The 23,437-nt window shown below is 44.5% G+C and overlaps 3 protein-coding genes across 18 annotated transcripts in view; 1 reads left to right on the top strand and 2 right to left on the bottom strand.

The window, feature by feature from the left end:
* Positions 1 to 2,699, bottom strand: part of CHEK2 (checkpoint kinase 2) — a 59,618-nt gene extending 56,919 nt beyond the window's left edge. For 8 of the 11 annotated variants that reach the window (XR_012155044.2, XR_012155043.2, XR_012155045.2 and 5 more), the window contains exon 1: positions 2,048 to 2,578. The gene's annotated coding sequence lies outside the window, so the exon portion shown is untranslated. Of the gene's footprint in view, positions 1 to 594; positions 686 to 2,047; positions 2,579 to 2,609 lie in introns of those variants that run through there. The other 3 variants (XM_073312688.1, XM_073312695.2, XM_073312689.1) reach the window with 3 other exon arrangements.
* On the top strand, positions 2,552 to 14,796 carry HSCB (HscB mitochondrial iron-sulfur cluster cochaperone). Of its 3 annotated transcripts, none has more exons than XR_012155046.2 (7): positions 2,552 to 2,988; positions 4,279 to 4,375; positions 6,248 to 6,337; positions 7,161 to 7,305; positions 8,253 to 8,413; positions 10,882 to 10,929; positions 14,616 to 14,651. XR_012155046.2 is itself a non-coding variant. In XM_073312709.2 (6 exons), the coding sequence occupies exons 1-6, from the start codon at positions 2,627 to 2,629 to the stop codon at positions 14,705 to 14,707; spliced, it is 834 nt and encodes a 277-aa protein (XP_073168810.2). In that variant the 5' UTR covers positions 2,584 to 2,626; the 3' UTR covers positions 14,708 to 14,796. The 3 variants fall into 3 exon arrangements, 1 of the variants encoding a protein (XP_073168810.2); XR_012155047.2 differs by lacking the exon at positions 8,253 to 8,413 and adding an exon at positions 11,484 to 11,633 and having other exon boundaries at positions 2,566 to 2,988; positions 14,616 to 14,796; XM_073312709.2 differs by lacking the exon at positions 8,253 to 8,413 and having other exon boundaries at positions 2,584 to 2,988; positions 14,616 to 14,796.
* Positions 14,797 to 17,438: 2,642 nt separating this feature from the next.
* LOC140898622 (solute carrier family 2, facilitated glucose transporter member 11) overlaps positions 17,439 to 23,437 on the bottom strand; it is a 30,933-nt gene continuing 24,934 nt past the window's right edge. For 3 of the 4 annotated variants that reach the window (XM_073312702.2, XM_073312697.2, XM_073312700.1), the window contains 3 exons: positions 21,622 to 21,697; positions 19,786 to 19,913; positions 17,439 to 17,946 (listed from right to left, as the gene is read on the bottom strand). In XM_073312702.2, the coding sequence (XP_073168803.1) occupies positions 17,773 to 17,946; positions 19,786 to 19,913; positions 21,622 to 21,697 (378 nt within the window). In that variant the 3' untranslated portion in view covers positions 17,439 to 17,772. Of the gene's footprint in view, positions 17,947 to 19,785; positions 21,698 to 23,437 lie in introns of those variants that run through there. The other variant, XM_078848926.1, reaches the window with a different exon arrangement.

Raw genomic sequence — 23,437 nt, forward strand, 5'->3', positions numbered from 1 at the left:
AACTAATTCAGCTGACAAATATTTAAATACAATTAAAACAGACATTGTAGTAGTTTTCAAGGTGAAATTTCTGGCCTAAAGAACTCAGCAGAGTTGTGGATAATGTTTAGTTTGCTCTATTTTTTTTTTTTGCAATCCACTTCAATTGAACAAGAATTTACCAAACAAAACAAAAAAGCGTGTAACACTCCCTCTGCTGGTTGTACAGCAGTAGTTAAACCACAATCCCTGACTTTTGGATAAGCCCTTCAGGGCACGGATTTCATATGCATTTGTGTAACACACAGCAATTATCCAGTCCTACAGTAACAACAATAGCTCTCCAAACAGAAAGAGACAATTAGAAAATGATTCAACTTGGCAAAAAGAATGCTACAAGTAGAAAATCCTGAGCAAACATTCAATATTATAGAAAACTTCTGATGCCATCCCTTCCCATTATTGGTACCATTCTTGAAAAAGGGGACAGTCTGTGGTGACAGTTTATTTTAAAAAAAACAAACTTCATTTTATACTACTTACTACTCTGATAAAATGCTGGACAGCCCAAGAGAGGTTGTTTGTTTTGTTTTTGCCTTAGCTTTGGATACAAACCTAAAGTCTCAACCTTGATTGCAGATACTCTACACAGGTACACAATGACATGAAGCTTATAAAATCAGCTGCTACACATGTGCAAGAAATAGGCATCAGAGCACAAAATAACCTGCAAAGTAGTTAATGAAGATGATAATGATCATGTATTTCCATAGTACATTTCAGCTAAAGAGATCCCAAAGCACTTCTCCACATTACTGATCATTCCAGCAGCAATTGCTTAGCCCTCATCAAAGATGCAGCTGAGCATTTTCACAATGTACTGTAAACACTAGACTAGAGCATAGGATGGAAAGTAAAAGATGCTGTATACATTTAACCCAACAGAGACAGAGAGCATTTTGGGGACTGTTGTAATAGGTGCTGTAGAAACCACTAAAACAGATAGTTATGGGGCAGGGGTGGGCAAACATTTTGGCCCGAGGGCCACATCGGGGTGCAATACATCGGGGATGTTGGATGGGGTGCGATCTCAGTTACTACAGAGAATTCTTTCCTGGGTATCTGGCTGGTGAATCTTGCCCATATGCTCAGGGTTCAGCTAATAGCGATATTTGGGGTCGGGAAGGAATTTTCCTCCAGGGCGGATTGGAAGAGGCCCTGAAGGTTTTTTGCCTTCCTCTGCAGCATGGGGCACGGGTCATTTGCTGGAGGATTCTCTGCTCCTTGAAGTCTTTAAACCATGATTTGAGGACTTCAATAGCTCAGACATAGGTGAGAGGTTTTTCACAGGAGTGGGTGTGTGAGATTCTGTGGCCTGCGTTGTGCAGGTCACACTAGATGATCATAATGGTCCCTTCTGACCTTAATATCTATGAATTTATGAAAACTGTATGGAAGGCTGGGTAGGGAAGGCTGTGCCTCCCGAAACAGCCTGGCCCCACCCCTATCCACCCTCTCCCACTTCCCCCCCATGCCTGACCCCTCAAAACCCCCGACCCATCCAACCCCCCTCCCACTCCTTATCCCCTGACTGCCCCCTCCCAGGACCCCCACCCCAACCCTCTCCCGGGACCTCACCCCCTATCTAACCCCTCCCGCTGCCCTGACTGCCCCCCCCCAGAACTACTGCCCTATCCAACTGCCCCTGTTCCGTGTCCCCAGACTGTCCTCCAGGGCCCCTCTGCCACTTATCCAAACCCCCGGCCCCAACCCCCTTACCATGCTGCCACACCGCCTGGCCGAAGCCAGACACGCTGCCTCGCTGCCCTGCATGAGTGGGCAGCCCTGCCGCCCTGAGTGCTGCCCACGCAGCGGTGTGGCTGCAGGCGGGGGGGGGCGGGGGGGCCCAGAGGCTAGCCTCCCCGGCCAGGAGCTTGGGGGCCGGGCAGGACGGTCCCATGGGCTGGATGTGGCCTGCAGGCCGTAGTTTGCCCACCTCTGTTATGGGGAGACAAGAGGTTATTACCTAAATGGAAACACAACAAGGACACTAGTGCAAAGGCCCCACCTCTGGCAGAGAAACGCAAGGCTGCGGGTGCCAGGAGAGGGCAGTTCAGGTCACCTGCCGAAAGCCCTGCTGGGCGCAGACTCCCCGTCACAGGCAGACTCCCCGGCTTCCCCGCAGAGAAATGACTTTCGGGCGGGAGAGGTAACGTGCCCCGCCCCCACAGCGCGGGCAGCTTGTCTCAGGCCCCTGCAGCCGCTGGCAGAGAGGTACGTCACTGCGGGGGGGTGACAGAGACCCCCCCCGTCTCCTCGCGCCCCCCCCCCCCGTCTCCTCGCGCCTTGCTGCGCGGGACCCGCTGGAGCGCGGCCTTGGCAGGGAGCGCTCCGAGGGCCGGGCCTGCGGCCGCCACGGAACAGAAACCGGCGCAGCCGGCGCCAGTCAGCCGCGCGGCGGAGGCGGCGCCGGGGGGTCCCCCGCTCAGACGGCCCGGCCCGGCCCCGACGCTCGGGCGTGCGGCGCGGCGGGCGCAGGCCGGGGCCGGGCCTACCGGCGCGCGCAGACTCCGCGGGGCGGGCTCGCGCAGGGGGGCTGAGCCCCACGCGAACCTGAGACCCGGACTCACCCGCGCGCGAGGACTGAATGAACGCTGACCCAACTCCGAGCCCGAGCGCGCCGCTCACTGCGCATGCGCCCCGCGCGAGTCTTCTTATAAACTCAGCCAATCCGGCTTTAGTGGGTCTCGCGGGGGCTGCTGGGAGTTGTAGTTCCGGCCCGATGTGGGTTGTGTGGAGGGGTCAGCTCTGCAGGGCGCTGTGGGGCTCTCGGGCTCCAGCCGCCTCTTCTCGGCCGCGTAGTGCGGAAGCCGGCTCGCTCCCCGCCCCACGCTGCTGGAGTTGTGGTATCGCTCTCCCCGCTCCCGGGGGGCTCCCTCGCTTCTGTCCGGCCTGCCAGGCCCTGCAGCCGCCGGAGTCCCAGCCTGACCTCTTCCGCCTGATGGACTGGTGAGGGGGTGGGAGGCCGGAGCGGGGCTGAGAACCGGGGGGGGGGCTCGGAGGTCAGGGCTTGAGGGGAGTGTGAGGGTGGGGGAAGGGCTGGGAGGCCGGAGCGGGGCTGAGAACCAGGGGGGGGCTCGGAGGTCAGGGCTTGAGGGGAGTGTGAGGGTGGGGGAAGGGCTGGGAGGCCGGAGCGGGGCTGAGAACCGGGGGGGGCGCTCGGAGGTCAGGGCTTGAGGGGAGTGTGAGGGTGGGGGAAGAGCTGGGAGGCCGGAGCGGGGCTGAGAACCGGGGGGGGGGGGCTCGGAGGTCAGGGCTTGAGGGGAGTGTGAGGGTGGGGGAAGGGCTGGGAGGCCGGAGCGGGGCTGAGAACCAGGGGGGGGCTCGGAGGTCAGGGCTTGAGGGGAGTGTGAGGGTGGGGGAAGGGCTGGGAGGCCGGAGCGGGGCTGAGAACCGGGGGGGGGGCTCGGAGGTCAGGGCTTGAGGGGAGTGTGAGGGTGGGGGAAGAGCTGGGAGGCCGGAGCGGGGCTGAGAACCGGGGGGGGGGCTCGGAGGTCAGGGCTTGAGGGGAGTGTGAGGGTGGGGGAAGAGCTGGGAGGCCGGAGCGGGGCTGAGAACCCGGGGGGGGGGCTCGGAGGTCAGGGCTTGAGGGGAGTGTGAGGGTGGGGGAAGGGCTGGGAGGTTGGAGCGGGGCTGAGAACCAGGGGAGGGTCTTGGAGGTCAGGGCTTGAGGGGAGTGTGAGGGTGGGGGAAGGGCTGGGAGGTTGGAGTGGGGCTGAGAACCAGGGGAGGGCTTTGGAGGTCAGGGCTTGAGGGGAGTGTGAGGGTGGGGGAAGGGCTGGGAGGCCGGAGCGGGGCTGAGAACCGGGGCGGGGGCTCGGAGGTTAGGGCTTGAGGGGAGTGTGAGGGTGGGGGAAGGGCTGGGAGGCCGGAGCGGGGCTGAGAACCAGGGGAGGGCCTTGGAGGTCAGGGCTTGAGGGGAGGGTGGGGGAAGGGCTGGGAGGTTGGAGTGGGGCTGAGAACCAGGGGAGGGCCTTGGAGGTCAGGGCTTGAGAGGAGGGTGGGGGAAGGGCTGGGAGGTTGGAGTGGGGCTGAGAACCAGGGGAGGGCCTTGGAGGTTAGGGCTTGAGTGTGAGGGTGGGGGAAGGGCTGAGAGGCCGGAGCGGGGCTGAGAGCCAGCAGAGGGCCTTGGAGGCTGCAGCTGGGGGTGCGGGAGGTTAGGGCTTGAGGGAGTTCGGGGGTTGGGGACAGTAGTTGGTTAGCTGTCGCTCTCATGCTTTCCCTCTTCTTTCTCCCCAGTGATCGCTCATTCAACATCAATGTGCAGCAGCTGCAGCAGCGATTCCGGAGCTTGCAACGCTCCCTGCACCCTGATTACTTCAGCCAGAGACCCCAGGTTAGGAGTTCGGGGTGATGAAGACTTGCTCTTGGGCCTCCAGGCACAGGCCTTGGTGTAGGAGAGTTGTCACCTTTTCCAGTGATAGTCACCCAGGCAAGGGGCATGGTGACAACTCATTGGCAGCTCAACAAGTGCATTTATTTGGGAACCAGCTCCCAAATCTGTGCATCTGCATGGACTGAGTACAGGGGTGGGAGGTGGAGCCCAGGGTTCTCTAATCACTGCCCCGACTTGCTCAGAAGCTTCATATACATTCCTAGTTTGCACTGCAAGTTCTCTGCCTATGAAATGGAATGATTTTCACTTGAGGTAGAGAGAGACCTTTTTTATTTGGAGGGATTAGAGTTTTTTTTAAAAGTTGCTGTTGAATGTCACTTTAAAAAGTACTTTGGTCCCTAACTGAGTTTGTCCACTTCTAATAAAGTGAGATAAACAAGCTTCTATTCCAAACTCAATTTCCTTTATTAATACAATCCCTAAAATTTGGGGAAGAGGAGGAAGCCCTTCAGACCCCCAGGCTATCTGCACCCATTCTCTCACTTTCCCAGCGCTTGAGGCTTATATCAGTGATGTTTGGAGGATGTAAAGTGTACTTATTACGGTTAATCAATGTCATTATGTAGTCTTCCCCTGTTCCTCTGACTTGGTGTTTCTTTTGGGTCCACCCAACCACCAGAACCTAAGGTTTTCAAATTTTCAAAACACTTCCATTAATTGATTCTCTCCATTTTTGGATGTCTGACCTCCTTGAGATTCCAGGGGCCAGATTTTCAACTGTGGTGAGAATACATACTTCCCTCTGAAAATTGGGCCCCAGGAGTATGTTTACACAGCCCACAGCAGCAAGCCTCCCAGCCTGGGTTTATTGTCTCAGTTTAGCACTCTAAAAATGTCTGTATAGACAGCACTTTGATGGTGTAGTTCAGGCTCTGAAGCCCACCCCGCTCCCTAGCTTCAGAACTTGAACCACAACTTCAAAGCATTGTCCAGAGCTATTTTTAAAACACCAGTTCAAGCCCTGCTGATCCAAGTATCAACCAGGGCTGGGAAGCTCACTGCCATGGAGTACGTAGACATACCCTCGGAGTCCCAAGTTACAGTTTTTGAGTTTGGATCCCTTTTTTGGAAAACTTTGGTTTGGTTGTTTGGAAGCATTTTCTGCAAAGACAGACTATGCACAGACATGCTTAGTGTGAGATTTAAGAGGTCGAATTACAAGTTAGTCTAGCTCAGAGGTTCTCAACCTTTTTTTTTTTTTTCCTGAGGCCACCCCAACATGTTATAAAAACACACCAGCCCTCCTGTGCCACAACAACTGCTTTTTTTGCATATAAAAGCCAGGGCCAGTGCTAGAGGGTAGCAAGCAGGGAATTGCCTATGGCCCCACATCACAGGGGCCCCTGTGAGTCTAATGCCTCTGTTTTCTGCCCTGGGCCCCAGTGAGTCTAATGCTGGCCCTGCTTGGCAGACCCCCTACAACCTGCTCGCAGCCCTCCAGAGGGCCCCAGACACCTGGTTGAGAACTGCTAGTCTAGCTGAAGAAAAGCAATTGATGTCCTGCATTTAAAAATAACGAAAAAATTTAAACTTTGATCACAGAGGTAACAGATTTTGAACCAGTAAAGTGCTGGTATTCACTGGGTATTTCTAATGTACGCAGCATTCTTATCTAGATCCATAACACTTTAATTCTTTTGGCTTCCTTAAATGTTTTGGTAGAGATTTTATTGCAATTAAAGATTGCACTGATGTGTACTGTTTGTATAGTAATTTTATTTCTTTACTGCTGACTAAATGGCATGATTTGGCTTTTATTGTAAATATGGTAATTCTGTGTAATAAAGATATTTCTGGATCTTCTGTTGACAGAAAGAGCGGGACTTTTCTGAACAACACTCTTCCTTGGTTAACAGAGCCTACCAAACCCTTCTAAGTCCCTTGAGACGTGGATTGTACCTAGTAAGGTGTCTAATATATACTGTAGAATCGCACCATTAACATGCAGAGATGACTGTAGTTTGTTACAGTATAAAGAACCAAATCCTGTGTACCTCCTCTACTGTTTTTCCACCATTCATATACTTTCACAAGAGAAAACGGGAATATTTGAGACTGAAGAAGGCCAAAGAGTTCCTCTGTCCCACCTAGTTAGCATCTTTACTGTGGAATAACTTTTTTCTTTTATTATTTTTATCACTGTAATCTCACTAAGGCTATGTCTATACTAGAGACCTTATACCAGCATAGCTGTACCAATTCTGCTGTGCCATTGTAAGATCTCTCGTGTAGCCGCTCTAAACTGACAGAAGAGAGCTCTCCTGTCAACATGTTAAACAACCCCCAGCAAGCGGCAGTAACTACATTGGCGGGAGAAGCTCTCCCACTGACCTATTGCTGTGCACACTACCAATTATGTCGGCAAAACTTATGTCACGCAGAGGGGTGGGTTTTTTTTATACCCCTGAGCCACATACACTTTGCCAGCATAAGTGGCAGTGTAGACATGGACTAATAGTCTGTCACCCATCCAACAGATTACTTATCTCTGAGCAAAGATGTACCTTCTATACTTACTTTAAGCCTTGCCCCTAACCACTCCCAGTGCCCCTTTGTGCATTAGCCAACTGCTAATTTTGGAGCATGTCTACACAGGGAGTTTTTCCTGATGAACTCCACGTGTAGATAAACTCTTAGTGACTTGATAGTTTGGAAAGTGGTTGGGATTGAAATACAGGCCTGGCAGCAGCAGATATTGTGAGCCCATTGTTTTCTTCTTCACCAGCTGGAGCTGAATGGAGTGGAACTGGCAAAAGGGACAGACAGTGACATAGATGTGGAGTTCCTCAAGGAAATCATGGAAATCAATGAGACACTGGCAGAACCTAATAATGAGGCTAAAATAGAAGAGATTGAAAGTTTCATTGAAGGTGAAGTCTAGACTTGTCTAATGTACAGGAATAAGTTACAATGCTATATTTTCTATAATGTGACAAAAGGCTAGTCTCTCTAATCAAGGTGATGTAATGTGGGGAGGACTGCCCCATAACACCTCCTGCTGCCTGAGCATGGCACTGTAAGTGCTCCCTGTCCAGGGCCCCCTAAGAACACCACACAGTTCAAAAGGGTCTAATGCAAAATTCCCATGTTAAGGTTCTACTTTATTAAATTTAAATATACTTGAAATAAGTCTCTCCTTTTGAGTGCAGGGTTTGCACAGCCCTCCCCTTGGGGACTGTATTTCTTAGTCCAGCCTGCGATCTCTCCACCTGGGCCCAAGGGTGCACAGCCCTTCTTTGGCCCTGTGGTTCTCTGGGTCCAATTCAGTCTCTACCTTAATCTTCTGCAGCACTTATCTGCAGCCACTTTTTTCCAACCACCTGCAGCCCCTGGGCTTCTGTCCTGCTGCTTCTGTCTCTAGAAGCACACCATCCAGGCTCCTTGTTCTAGAGAGCTCTCCTGGGAGATACTGTGTCTAGGAACCCTTTATCAAGCTTATTAATAAATGGCCAGTCAGTCACCCAGGGATTTAGTTGGTTCCAGATGGGTTTGAGTTGGCTTATTCTCTCTATCACAGGTAGGCTATCCCAGGTAGGCTGGTCCGTAACGCCCCTTAAAGGGCCAGCTCTGTGACAGGAGGAAGTTAAGAAAATAGCTTTTCCACATTTTCCTATGTTTTTCATCATTATGTTGAATAGGACAAACTTTAGTCCATGTCCTTGTTTTTATTCTGATTGCTTTAGATCCTCTCTCATTCTGTCCTTCTATTTTGCATCCCCTGCACATATACACACCTCTGTGTTCTTAATCTAACACTTACCACTATAGTTGTTCACTTGTCCCCTTACCTGATCAGTATTTATCTTTTTATGTTCAGCTATGGTGTGCAAACCCACTGAGGCCTGCAAAAGCTATAAACATAAGAGGGCATCAAACAAGTTTAAACCCCAGCAAAACAGAGAATCAACTCAAGCTTGCTTTTAGAAGTGTGTTCCTTCCTCCTCAACCTTCATTTCCTCTGAAGGTTTCTATTGTCATGTATGTGGACTTCATACTTTATCTGCCTTAGGAATTCTGCTTATATACTTTCAGCATTGTGTGACTGCTCCCCTGGTATCTATGAAATAGGACTCCTTTCGGGTTCCTCTTTTTTAAAAAAAAAAAAAGGAAGAGGAGCAGTATATCGGTTTGACCAACGTAGTGTCTAGTGCCTAATCTCCAATTTCTCTTTTCTCCTTTCATTGTGCCAATTTTCTCTTAACTAGTGGATAATTTTTTTTTAATTTAGCAATTTTCCTGTTTGTCTACAGAGAACGTAAATATCATTACCACTTCTCTTTTTTTAATTGACCTCTCACTTCTCCTGTCCCAGATGAATATGTATACATAACGTACTAGCGATTGTCATGGGGGTCTGGATACCAGTTTGTGCTGGTAGATTGAGCTGCAAAACCACTTGCATTTTCTCCACCCAAACTGCAAACTAGATAACTTACACTGCTTGCCAAGGTGCCCCTGAAAAATAGAGTTCCTTTTTATAAGCAATCTAAAAAGGACTTTATTAGTTCAGCTTTATTAGTCCGATGCAGGTGTGGCCACAGCTTGTTATAAAGGCTACCTTTTCAAAGCAAATATTTTTTCTGTTAATGTTAACAGAATTTTGCTTTTTACAGCAAAATTCCATACGGGCAATATCATTAACAAAATCTTACTAACAGGAAATGTATCTAGTGCCTGTTATAATCTATATAGCAAGCTTCTAACTAGTTTGGCAAAAAGAAAATGTGGATGTAGCTTTTGAATAATGGTTTAAACATGTTTGAGGTCATGTTGCCTATAAAGAGAAATATATTATTCAGTGTTTGAAGTTGTCAGGATAAAGAGTAATGGGTTAGTGTGAAGGAAGTATTCAGCGTGGAGATTGAGAAAGTGTTAAGATTGATGGGGGAAGTAATTCTTGGCTCCAAAGAGATAGTGGAGCAACGCAGAAGCCCAAAGATCAATTAATTGATCTTTAAATATTCATGGTAAATAGGCCCAATGGCCTGTGATGGGATGTTGGATGGGGCGCAATCCGAGTTACTACAGAGAATTCTTTCCTGGGTATCTGGCTGGTGAGTCTTGCCCATATGCTCAGGGTTCAGCTGATCGCCATATTTGGCGTCGGGAAGGAATTTTCCTCCAGAGCAGATTGGAAGAGGCCCTGGAGGTTTTTTGCCTTCCTCTGTAGCATGGGGCACCGGTCATTTGCTGGAGGATTCTCTGCTCCTTGAAGTCTTTAAACCATGATTTGAGGATTCAATAAGCTCAGACATAGGTGAGAGGTTTATCGCAGGAGTGGGTGAGTGAGATTCTGTGGCCTGCATTGTGCAGGAGGTCAGACTAGATGATCATAATGGTCCCTTCTGACCTTAATATCTATGTAAGGAGAGCTTAGAGAAGACATTTAGGAAAATGGTGTGCGGAGCAGTGCTGTGTGATGCAAGAGCTCAAACTGGAAAATCTTGGGAGTCTTTTCTGGCTTGACAATCTATCACTCTGTGACAGAGAAACTTTCACTGAACTCCAGCAAGCACTGAAAGTTTGAGGGCTTGTCAACTGTGGAGAAGTACTAGGTGGATGATGGTTCAGAAGGATAGTTAATAAATTGGAAGGTTACATAGTGATGAACAGTCTGAACTTCAGCTGTCCACAGGGGACACCAGTGCAATCTGACGAAATGAAGATATAGAGTTTGAATACATTAAGTCTCATCTACTAAACAAAGGAGAGGATAGTCAAGCATGATATGCAACATAGTAGGGAGCTGTGAAAAGTCCTCTGCTCAGAGGGACCAGAGTCACTCAGTTAACTTTTCTCTAAATATTAATGCTAGTCACCATGACAAGAGAACATATATACTATAACAACACGGTCACCAGTTTCAAAGAAGGTTTTAAATCACTTTACGGTAGAGCATGTTAATATGGAGAAAATGTAGCAAAGTATTTGGTTTGAAGAGCCTTACACTTTCACCCACAAAGTTTAAAGTATGGTAACCGTGTATTTGGGAGAGTGCTGTAAGAGTGTGTTCTCATCCTGCCTACTTTGTCCATTAATGTGTTCTAGGTAGTGGCCAACTATCAGTTCAATGGTGAAGTATTTTCACACTTTCATTCTGCAGGGTTAATGATTCTGGCTGCAAGAAATAATAGCAATAGTCAGTATTGTGAAAGGGTAAAATAAAATTCAGAGTGTAAGCTGAACTTTTAACCAAGCTACTAGCCCTTAAAGTTCGTGATGACATTAGTCTCTGTATTTACACTAAAATTCACTTCTTTGATTTGGTGCTAAACTGTTTGTTTAATAGCTAGTGACAGAATAAAACAGTTAGCAAAAACGTTATTGCAAAGGTGCTGGCAGCATATCTGTTTCCCAGCATGAAGTCATAAGACAATGTTATTGAAAGTGCTCAGTGAGCGTATATACAGCTTTGAATAAGACTATGTATTTTTCGTTTTTTACAGTTAAACGAGAAGAATTGACCAAGGATGTGAGCAAAGCTTTTGAAAGAGGTAGTGATCTCAGTTACTTCTTGAATTTTTACTGGTATAATGTCAGAGTAATGAGTGCTAAAAACAGCATGCTTTGGTATAAAGTATTTAGTGAACTACAGAATTAAAGTATCATTCACTGCCTTTAAAAATAAAAAACTTCCAGAAATTGATGGGCAAGCCAGTACAGATCCCAGAGTTCTGGTATCAAGCTTCTAGCAAGATGACCTGCTCAGTGAGCAGGCTGCTGTGTTTTGCACCAGCTTGTCTCTGAATAGTTTTATGATGTAGCTCCATGTGAGATGAAACCCTAATGGCAGTTGTACACCTTCCGTGAAAAGGACTGAAATTACCTCCACTGTCATCGCCACCTCTTTTCCTTCAACTCACTGTTGGCATGTCATTATTGTCTGGGTTAAGTCTCGGCCATCTTACTCTCATCCATACCCCAATTTTAGACACTGGCTGTGGCAGTGAACTACATTCTCTGAGTCAAATGAGAGAATACTGACAATGCTGCATCCCATGCCTCCTGGCTAACTCTCCTAACAGCCCCATATATGTCTTGAATGCAGGCAGGGTGACAAAATGGTACCCTTTGGGACCCCACAATTAACAGCACTTCGGGAAGAGAAGCAATTGCCAACTACACAGTGAGATCTTTCCAAGAAAAAAGAACAAAGCCACTGAAGAGCAGCCTTCTCCACTCCTGCTAGGGTCTGCTGGTGAGACATCTTATGATTAATGGTATCATAGGCAGCTGACAGATCGAATACCAGCAGCATGAACATCTGATGTTCGTTCATCTCCTGGAGAAGATAATCAACCACTGTAGTCTCTGCAATGCGAGTACAGACCTGGCCTTGGCAAAGTGTTGAAGAGATCAAAAGCATTCTAGATCATGTGAGCCATGTCTCACCACAGCCTTCTCCATAATCTTACCCAACATGGGATACAGGTCAATAATTAACTAGATTGTCAGTGTCAATTGATGACTTTTTGAGCAGTGTGTACTAATGCTTCCTTCTAAGCAGGATGCGCCCTGCCCTCACAGAGAGGCAGACAAAGGACCCACTATTCCCCACTGGTCTCCACCTGTCAGGCTTTGCTTCCCGGTAGTCAGGCCTACTGGTTGGAGCAGTCGACAAAGCTGGACGTAGGGTTGGCACTAGGCCAAGGGTAGTGCTGGAACTGAGATCTGGGGACAGCCAGGGTCAGAACAGGAATCAGTGTCTATAGATAAGTCAAACAGGTCTGTAGCTGGAGTCCAGGTATATGACAGAGGTCAAAGCCAGTTGGTTCAGTATCAGGTAGGAGGGGGCCAGGAGACAGTGTAAGAAGTGGTCAGGAACAGGCTGGGAGTCTAGAGAGTCTGATACACTGTGAAGCAGTAGCAGTGTTCCTAACTGGGTAATGCTGTTGCACAGAGTGATTTGCAGCTCTAGGGGGATGGAGAAATACCTGAGCCTGGGGGTCAGCTGACCCAGGCTCTGCTCAGGGATGGCTGAGTAACTGCAGGCTCTGTGGGAAAGGTAATTCACTGCAATATTGCCATGTGCCTGAGTGATGATTCAGTGCGGCTCTGTGGGAGGGACAGCTGAGTGAGTAGCCCTGGTTTGGCTGCAGGTTTGCCTCACATCACCTGCCAGGAAGTATGTGGAGCCAAAACACTGCCTGCAAGAAAAATCTCTCACCATCTTCAGTACCTCAGTCAGAATCACTGCCTGAAACTACTGCCTGAAACTACCAGCCAAGATGAGGCCCTTGTTCTGTCACCAGGAAATCAGACACCCCATCCGTAATCTGATCAAATTTGGTCTGTAAAACAACAAATTTCCTCAACAGGAGGGAGTCAGACCAGCCACTGAACTCAGACTGTCCTGATTTAACAGACTATCTATAACCTAGAATAAACCTGCTGTCCAAGATTTTGCAGATGCTCTGGTAGAAGAAAATAACTTTCTTTACTTCCCAAACCTTCATGAAACAGCTGTTGAGCCTCTGCATGAGATTTCCACCACTGGCACTCTGTCTTCCTCTTGCTTAATTTGTTTTAGGTTCCCAGTAAATCAGGGTAACTGTGAGAATGAAACTAGCAAAGAGGGCACCTAGAAGTATTGTCTTCCCTAACCATCACAATTGTGGCCTAACAATGGAACAAGAAACTCTGGAACTCTTCTAGTTCCATTAATCAGTCAAGGCAGACCATTCAAAGAAGTCTCTCACCCTGACAGGAGAAATGAGCCCCAACCTCAAACCATAGGCAGTAACTGTTGGTCCATGATGCTAGTTTAAGATTCAGTTGCATAACTTGCAGTCCCATTCCAAAAAACAGGTCCAAAGAGTGGCCACTTCTGAGATTTGATCCAGTAACTACCTTTGATAGGCCCATGGCTTTCATGATGTTCAGGATCTCCTGACCACCTCAGAAGATTCATCATCCACATGAAGATTGCTCTCCGTGATTTGAATCCTTCCCTGTTTTTCCATTGCCACCAGGCTGACGCATGTAGTCCCCTTACAAAGGAACTTGACAGTGCAGCAGATCCGGTGGTACACTAAAATCAGTCCTACCTTCATCCCATCTGGGGCTTGCATGCTAAATGGACACTTACTCTGTCAGATCCAGTTTGGCGAAGACTTCCTATAGTTCAGGTTGAATGCAATCAGCACTGCTACGCTTTCTCCCTACTGACCATCCTTGGTTCATGATATACCAAACATCTAACTGGTAAAAGCTGTGCCAGAACTCAGTCATCTACTCCTGTGGTCTCTACATCCCTACTCTGTCAGTGTCACTGCTATGGAATCAGTGGAAAGAGGAATTTAAGATCCTCCTTATCTCAGGGCCCTCACTCACCCCAGGGTACAAACCCTTTTATCTACCCTGTCTCAATTTTAAGATTCCCTCAACATTACAATCTTTCTTGGTCTCTTAGAGGCTGCCCACATTTCTAATTCCACAATCCCCCATAACCAGCCTCCCTCCCACAAACATAGGTACCTTACTAAGGGTTTCCTGATTATCTGCCCTGCTGGCCTCACATCTGTGGATGAAATTGCTTTAACTACAACATATTAGTGGATCCTTTATATTGAAGGATTTAATATTAACACCACTTAAAAAGAAATACGGAGCCTGATGGCATGCTCCAGTGCTGTCTGAAAGAGCTCCTTTTACAGGCAGAGCCCTTCTGGCAGTGGTGGTGGGATGGAGCCAGTCTTTGTTGTAGCAGTGGTTGCTAGCTAGGCTGCTGGGTCTTACTCCTGTTATGTCTGTGTCATATAGTTGTAATGGAAATAGTCCAAGCATGCCTCTGATGCCAGTCTTACAGTTTGATGCCTAATGGTCCACTGGGTTTTTTTTCTGTTGGTGCTTCTCAGAGAAGTAATTGGAGGGCACTGTTGTTGCATGTCTTTTCCCCATTCTTTGTACACCTTGTCTTTTTAGATTGTAAGCTTTTGGGGCAAGCCCATTTCTTATATTTGTTTTATAGAGTGCCTATTGCAAGGGGCGCCCGATCTTGACTGAGGCCTCCACTGTTACAACATTAGCTTTACTGTAGTACTCATGGTATTTGAGTTTTTTAAATTCACGTTTAGTTCTGTTATTGATATGGCCATTTTACAACAACAAAATGTTTTAAATTAAATTTCTAAGATGAAACAGACTCCATCCTAATATAAACTTCAGTTCTTTATTTCAGATGATCTTCAAGAAGCCAAGAAACTTCTAGCCAAAATGAAATACTTTGAAAACTTGGAGGACAAGGTGAAGAGCAAGAAGAATCCTTCCTGATATCACATTCTTTGCCATTAAGACCCGATCCACTTTTGATTAAAGTAGTGATTTTGTAGTTTCTGATTCAGGAACTAAAAACAGCACAACCATTGTGTGCCTCTTGATTTTTTCGGTCCTTACTTACCTACGGAAACAGAGCTGTGTAAAAGACATCCATGTACCACCCAGTGTCATTAGTTTGCAGTCTTGAAAGTGGAATGTTGCTGTCATTATTGCTACCAAATGCTGAATTCCAACTGCTACCTTTGTGGCCACACTCCTTACTGTCAATACTTATAGATTCTGTATCCCAAAGTGTATAGCTACCTATCCCTAGTGGACAATAAATGAGTATGCAGATCACTGTTGCTATTGGGATTTAGTCAGGGCCCGATGCTGCACTGACATCAAAAAGTGTTGCCTAAGTAAGACCTGAATGCCCACTTTGGTGGATTTTCCCGACTCCTTACCAAACGCTTACAGTTATGGGGAAAATGGTGCTTGTTTATAGGAAAAGTTTTAGCAAACATTGCTCACTGGAGAGTTTCTTGCAGGACCTGGAGACAGGTGGTAACAACATTCTCAGTTGTACTGAGGGCAGAGATTATTCAGGGTGGGAACGCATTTGCCTCCTTCAACCAGTGTGATAGTCGCTCTTACCTTGTTTACTTTCACTTTGTTCAGGATGTGTTTAATATCCTACTTTTGCATGAACCTAGCAAGAAGAACCTTATCAAACTCTCCTGCTCAAAGCTGCCCTTATTTCCTTTCACATCACTGTGTGTTGGTGAGGCAGTTGAAAGGAGTAAGCAAAACTGGAGCCTTGAGTGTACTTTGTATGTTGCCTTGTAAGGCTTAAACTAAATTCTTGGCCAGCTCTAGCTGTGCACTGAACAAACAGGGAGAGAGATATTTAGCCTTTTTTTGAGAATCTAAACCAGATAGGACCTTATTTCACACAAGAGATGAGTTCATGACTGTGCAACAGGAGATATCTAGAGTAGAAATTAATTTATCTGTATATTGTAAAAACAAATGATTAAATTATTAGAATAACTTCATGGCAAGCAGTAAGAACACAGTGGCTTTGTCTGTTAGCCTTTTTCCCTAAAACTTCCCATTGATTTTACTCTTTAGGTCTATGTAGAGAAGAACCCCGGTGCCTATGCTGTTTTAATCATCATGTCATCTAAGCATGTTCTGAGTAGATCTAGACAAGAATGGTTAAAATGCTGACATCTCTACAGCAGTGCTCCTGCTATTATATCACTTGTGGAACTGCACCAGTGGTAGCATCAGTCGGAAACCACCAGAGAGCACATAAGTTACAGCTTCTGTAATAGATCCTTACAAGGTGAGGAAACAAAACAATCAAAGGGGAATGTAAATGCTGTAATAAATTAAGACCTTTGGTGCTTCAGTTTTAAGGGAAATTTAAAATGTGAGTTCACTTTTGATTCCAAGTGCTGGCTGGACAGCCCTGGTGATTAAACAGAGGACTCTTCCACACTACAGGTACAGTATTGATAATTGAAGCTATACATCAGGGGTAGTCAATAGGCAGACTGCAGGCCAAATCTGGACCACCAGATGCTTCTGAATGGACCCCAAAATCTTTTTATTTACTTATTATTGTTTCTATTATTATTTTCTTTCCTGGAGTCTGGACCTTGACCAAGAAATTTGGATCTTGATAAAAATAATTAACTACCCCTGCTATACATGGTCTTCCTGTGGTGTCAGTGTTCCCCAGTCCTGTCTTGGAATGACCCATCTCTAGGGAATGAGAGAAGTGTTCAGTTTCTGTCACAAATTGAATTTAGGCATCTCTGCTGTAGATACCATTTATTGTCTTTTTGTGACCAGGTATTTTCATCTACCAGGAGCCAGACTCAGTGAGACTCAAATTATTTTCACACAGGTCACCAAATAACTGTTATGGTAGTTTCTGATTTTTTTTCTAATAGAGGCTGGATTTCAACCACTAATTTCAGGAAGGCCAGTTATATCCTGATCCCCAGTGCCATTCGGTCCTTGTAATACATTTTATCATGAATCATATATATAGTTTCTTACCTACTGCCTTCATTCCAATGGGATTCATTGCTTGTGTCCATTTTGTGCTGTCACAGAAATAGGACTGTGTAGGAGAAGCCTCAGGTAGGCTGAGGCCTGTCAGAGGAATTAGTCTTGATGACAGGAGGAGGAGTGTTTTTATGTAGTAACTAGAACAGGGGTTCTCAAATTGCGGCGCAACCCCAAAGTGGGTCGTGACCCCATTTTAATGGGTTCACCAAGGCTGGTGTTGGCCCTGAGCTCCAGCAAGTCTCAAGCCCAAGCCCCACTGCCCAGGGCTAAAATTACATGTCCCCTGCCCAAGGGCAGAAGCCCTTGAGCTTCAGCTTTGCCCCCCGCCCCCAGGACGGTGGGGCTTGGGCAGGTTCAGTCTTCGGTCCCCGCTCCTGGAGTCATGTAGTAATTTTTGTTCTCAGAAGGGGGTCATACTGTAATGAAGTTTGAGAACTGCTGAACTAGGATATTTCAATTAGCAGTAGGTTTTGCATTCAATGTGGCCATTCTTAAATGTTCAGCATTCTAATATCACATTAAAGTAATAGCTACATTTTATTTCAAGAAGTGATGCTCCAACCCCATCGCTGTCTCCTAAATTCTTCATATTGACACCTGATATGGTGAGAGTATGAGGCATGCCATGGATTCACATTGAATGTTTGGAGCAATCCCCCAATGAAGTCTGTACTCCCATGAGACCAGGTAATCAGCACTGTTTCTGCATGTGTACATTAGCCAAATGTCTCAACATTTTTATTGAATTGAGTCTTTTTCGTAGGCAGTACTGTATGTGTACATAAAATACAGTACTTTGACATTCCAGCAAGATTAGTCTACCTTTTAAATAAGTTTCACCTAATGATATAACAAGCTGCCTTTGAATACAGTCTTTAACATTTTTATATACTATATGGGATCATATGTGTATAATTTCCATTAATGTGGCTGCCTTACACCTGTGAGATGTGAAGTGCACTCTGAAATTAATTGCAGAGCTGCCTTCTTTCACATTATAGTTCTGTTTCCTTCTCTTTGATTCTTCCTCTGAAATTAAGGTGTTGAAATTCTTGTTTGATTTCCAGAAAAGATTTGTTTTTTGTCTCAGGAATGACAAAGAAGATGAAACTGGCAACCAGTAAGCTTTCCAGTAAAAACACCACAAAGCAATACTGCTTCAGTCCATTCTAAAAACAAAATACAGGATGTTGGAGATTAATAAAAAAATCATAGTATTTTCTAAACTTAACTAGGTATTATTTACTAACTCAGATTCTGTTGTCAGTCACTAACCGTGCCAAATCTAGGTTTTAAGTAAAAGGGAACAGATGGAGCTTCAGTTTACCCTATCTCTTTGTTGTATCATTAGCTGAAATGATCAATAGTCAAGTTGGTGATTTTTTATTTTAGAACACTTCAAATCTGCAGGGAGATGCTTAGCTCTACTAGCAGTCCACAACAGGAACCCCTCTCCTGGCTTAAGAGCCTACATAGTTATGTAGGGAATGAATTGGGTGCCTGCCTTGCTCCACACAAAATGAGGAGTAGGAAGTGGTGCCCATGTTATAACATTTAGCGCACTGGTTAGAGAACTTAGCTGGGATGGGGAGAACTTAGATTCAACTTACCCTTCCCTTGATGGGGGAAGAGAGGATTTGAACAGGAGTTTCCTACATTTCAGGAGAGTGCACTAACCACTGAGCTACAGGATATTTTGAAAAAGGCATGCATCCGATGAAGTGAGCTGTAGCTCATGAAAGCTTATGCTCAAATAAATTTGTTAGTCTCTAAGGTGCCACAAGTACTCCTTTTCTTTTTGTGGATACAGACTAACACAGCTGCTACTCTGAAACCAGGATATTTTGAGGTAAGGGTCTCTTGGTCCCTTCTGTTGAAACTGTTCCACTGTGGATTAAATAATGAAACAGTGACTGGGCGAGAATGTGAAAGAAGGACTCTCTAGTCCAGTGGGTTCAGGCACCCACCTAGAAGGTAGGAGACCCTATGTCATGTCCCCCTGCTGCAATGACTCCTTATATATCCACAGTGGAACAGCTTCAACAGGAGTGTCTGAGGACCCACCCACCCCCCATTAGACTTTTTGGTAGCTCAATGGTTAGCATACTCTCCTTAGAGGTGGTGTGAAAGACCTTCCCTCCCCCACTGCTACAGAAGGGGGAACTCAACCTGGCTCTCCCAAATTCCAGGTGAGTACTCTAACCAGTGGGCTAAAAGCTATAATGTGGATACCACCATCACTCCCTCCTATAAACAAGACTTAGGCACCTAGGTAACTTCATAGAGTCCACCCTATGTAAATACTTATTCTGAGAACACATGTCAATTATTTGATATTTTTTAGGGTTGCATGCAAAAGAGTTTCTCAGTTCAGTAGGCAGTATCTCTTTTCAGTAGTGTCTCTATATATTGAATTTCTTTGCAAGACCAAGTAGAGTAACTGAAATGATTAGACTAGAAATGGAATTTGGCAACATGTATTGTCTTCACTAAAATAATATCTCTCTTGACCAAAGATATTTTCCATTGTAAGTGATTGTCCTCAACTGAGTTTGGACAAATGTGGTATGGCCTCAAATAAGAAGTAAACCATTTGTTACAGAGATATTACCTCTTTCTGATCTAACAAGCTAAGCAATAACAAGAGATGCTGACAGGAGATGTGACCTATGAATCTCTGAACTTGGTGAGAATTCTTTATACTTTTTCTTCAATTTTTTCTCATCATAAACCTAACCTGGAGATTAGTCCTCCATATGCAGTCTGACTTTGTCTTCTATTGTGTGTTTTTGTATTATTTGTAGATATCTAAAATAAACTTGCCTACTAAGAGTGACTGACTCTAATAATACCTTTGTTGAAGGAGAGTTTTCACTTATCTTAATCTAAGCACTAAGTTCTTTATTGTATAAAGAAGAGCAATTTCTGTGTCTAGGAAAATTTCTCTGCAAGAAGTCAAGTGAACATGAGGCAACTGAGAGAAGATAGTATATGTAACGGATACATACCACTATAAAGGGGAAGAGCATTCCTATTGTGAAGAAACTCAGCCAACTAACAGATCCTCCTATCATGTAAGCAGCAGGACGTGAAGACTGGGTAAATAATTCAGCAGTCAATGTATTTGTTATACCACCTGGGGATCAATTTCAGAAACAGAACAGATTCTTAGGGTAAGTGTGCATTTTCAGGGAAAGTTTCAAGCAAAAACAAAAGAAAATGGTTGCTTTTGAATGTGCCATTAGCTGACCTGGATGTAAAAGATATAGATAGATCTATATATAAATCCTTTTTGTTAACCAAATTTTTTTTTTGACACTTTTTTTGGTCCAGATTCTGATAACCCCTATTCAGAGTAAGGTGTACCCTTTTACAGAATTCAGAGTAACAGCCGTGTTAGTCTGTATTCGCAAAAAGAGAAGGAGTACTTGTGGCACCTTAGAGACTAACCAATTTACCAGCAGGACAGTGGGGTGGGAGTAGGTATTGTTTCATATTCTCTGTGTATATATAAAGCCTGCTGCAGTTTCCACGATATGCATCTGAGGAAGTGAGCTGTAGCTCACGAAAGCTTATGCTCTAATAAATTGGATCACTTTAGATAAGCTATTACCAGCCGGACAGTGGGGTGGGAGTAGGTATTGTTTCATATTCTCTGTGTATATATAAAGCCTGCTGCAGTTTCCACGATATGCATCTGAGGAAGTGAGCTGTAGCTCACGAAAGCTTATGCTCTAATAAATTGGTTAGTCTCTAAGGTGCCACAAGTACTCCTTTTCCTTTTACAGAAGTAGTCTTATTAATTTCAGTGGAACTGCTCAGAGAGTAAGGTACAACTTAGCGTGAGTAAGGGCCCATTAAAAGTACAATGACAACAAGCCTCATAGAATGATAAGACTGGAGGGGACTTTGAGAGGTCATCTAGTCCAGACCCCTGCACTCAAGGCAGGGCTAAGTATTATCTAGACCATCCCTGACAGGTGTTTGTCTAACCTGCTCTTAAAAATCTCCAGTGATGTAGATTCTACAACCTCCCTAAGCCATTTATTCCAGTGCTTAACTACCCTGACAGTTAGGAATTTTTTCCTAATATCCAACCTAAACCTCCCTTGCTGCAATTTAAGCCCATTGCTTTTTAACCTCTGAGGCGAGGACAACAAAAACAAATTTTCTCCCTTCTCCTTGTAATAACTTTTTATGTACTTGAAAACTGTTATCATGTCCCCCTCAGTCTTTTCTTCACCAGACTAAACAAATCCAATTTTTTAATCTTCCCTCATAGGTCATGTTTTCTAGACCTTCAATCATTTTTGTTGCTCTTCTCTGGACTTTCTCCAATTTAGCCACGTCTTTCTTGAAATGGGGCATTCAGAACTGGATATGCTACTGCAGTTGAGGCCTAATCAGTGTGGAATAGAGCATAAGAATTACTTCTCGTGTCTTGCTTACAACATGCCTGCTGCTATATCCCAGAATATTTTCTTTTTAGTTTTTGTTTTTTCAAGTGTTACACTGTTGACTCATATGTAGCTTGTGATCCTCTATGACTTTCTGATCCCTTTCCACAGTACTGTATACTTGCTTCCTATGTGGTTTGGGTGCATCAAAGATACCAGAATGAAGGCCACTTCATGGCCTTGAAGAGAGCATACAGTGAAGGAATGCACTGTATTGGTCATATCATCCTATGCCATTCTGTGCATTTGGGTTGTCTTAGCCGGAGCATCAGCATCCCTATGGGAAATATTAGCTGTCTTGCTTACACTACAGACAATATTGGCACTATTTTAGAGATGATACATTTTAGGCAATTTTATAAACAAGAGTTCATGAATGTGCAATACCTGGACCTAACCCAAAGCTCAGGATGAAAGCAAATATAGATGCCATGCTCAAATGAGGCACCCAGGGGTACAGCTCCTGAAAAAAGAGCATGAAAAGTATTTAGTTCAGATTTCAGTCATCAGGTCTTAACATTTGGCTTAAAGTCAAGTGTTTAGCCTTTGAACCCATAAATGACTTTCTGAATAAATAACACAAAATTGGTTACTGACTCAGATAATAATTAGCTTTCAATAAATCAAACAAGTGTCTTCGAAGAATGAGAAAGTCATGTGTATTTAAATTAATCCCTGCTTCTTAGTATACTACAGTGTATAAATGAAAAAAAGTTTCAAATCCCACAGCTTGCCATATTTTGTTGTAAACTGATCAAATTCCATTTAGTCACTATCAGCCATTAATTGCTAGTAATAGCCAATTTCTTCTTGTTATTGCTTTTAAAGCAATAAAATACACTAGTCAATCAATTTCACAAATACTTAGTAGTGCTTGAGTCCCCATTGTTAGTAATATTTATAATTAGTAGATGCAAAACTTTCCTTTAAGTCTGTAAAATCAAAGTAAAATTCTGTATTATTACTAGGTTTCAGAGTAGCAGCCGTGTTAGTCTGTTTCCACAAAAAGAACAGGAGTATTTGAAGCGCCTTAGAGACTAACAAATTTATTAGAGGATAAGCTTTCATGTACATTGGCCAAACTGGACAGTCTCTACGCAAAAGAATAAAGGGACACAAATCTGACATCAGGAATCATAACATTCAAAAACTGGTAGGAGAACACTTCAGCCTCTCTGGCCACTCAGTAACAGATTTAAAGGTGGCAATTTTGCAACAGAAAAGCTTCAAAAACAGACTCCACCCAGAAACTGCTGAGCTTGAAATAATATGCAAACTAGATACCATTAACTTGGGTTTGAATAGAGACTGGGAGTGTCTGGGTCATTACACATATTGAATCTATTTTCCCATGTTAAGTATCCTCACACCTTCTTGTCAACTGTCTAAATGGGCCATCTTGACTATCACTACAGAAGTGTTTTTTCTCCTGCTGATAATAGCTCATCTTAACTAATTAGCCTCTCACAGTTTGTATGGCAACTTCCAACTGATCTTTGTGTGTGTGTGTGTGTGTGTGTGTAATATATATTTACTATATGTTCCATTCTATGTATCCGATGAAGTGGGCTGTAGCCTATGAAAACTTATGCTTTAATAAATTTGTTAGTCTCTAAGGTGCCACGAGTACTCCTGTTCTTTTTGTATTATTACTAGTTTAACTTTAATATAGTTTTATCACTGTTTAGCCTCCCACAGTGGAGCCCTATAATCCCATGGGCAGTCTATTATCTAAGTGTCATTAAACACATAAGTAATGTGTACAAACTTTCTAGGCCCGAATAATGAAATAACATTTATTTACATTAAAAACACAAAGGTTAGTATGATGGTGAAGCAGCACACTTATCAGAGGCATATGAATGAATTTAGCTGTATAAAACCAATTTTGTGTTGCATGTATTTTTGATAGCCTCCAATCTTCCCTTCCTTGCTAGTGTTCTATCTTTATAGGGGCAGAATTAAGGCAGTATAAGTACCTTAGCTGTGAACTTCCATACTTACAAGTATCTTAGTTTCTTGTAAATTTAAACATAAATGTGATTTGGTTGGCTTTTTAGTATTTCTTTCTATAACTACAATATTTGTACAGGACATTTACAGTTAAGTGACTGAAATGGAGTCTCAAACTTAACTTTTTCTTTAGGTAGTATTTTATCTGGGGATTATTATTAATTTAAAGTTAGAAAGTATATTTTGTCAT

Source organism: Lepidochelys kempii, chromosome 15 (assembly GCF_965140285.1).
Source record: "Lepidochelys kempii isolate rLepKem1 chromosome 15, rLepKem1.hap1, whole genome shotgun sequence".
NCBI lineage: Eukaryota > Metazoa > Chordata > Testudines > Cheloniidae > Lepidochelys > Lepidochelys kempii.

Excerpts from the sequence above, each read along its gene's own strand:
- HSCB (XM_073312709.2), top strand. The coding sequence starts at position 2,627 with ATGAACGCTGACCCAACTCCGAGCCCGAGCGCGCCGCTCACTGCGCAT. Across the intron at positions 2,989-4,278 it reads CTCTTCCGCCTGATGGACTG|TGATCGCTCATTCAACATCA; the intron begins GTGAGGGGGTGG and ends CTTTCTCCCCAG. Across the intron at positions 6,338-7,160 it reads TGAGACGTGGATTGTACCTA|CTGGAGCTGAATGGAGTGGA; the intron begins GTAAGGTGTCTA and ends CTTCTTCACCAG.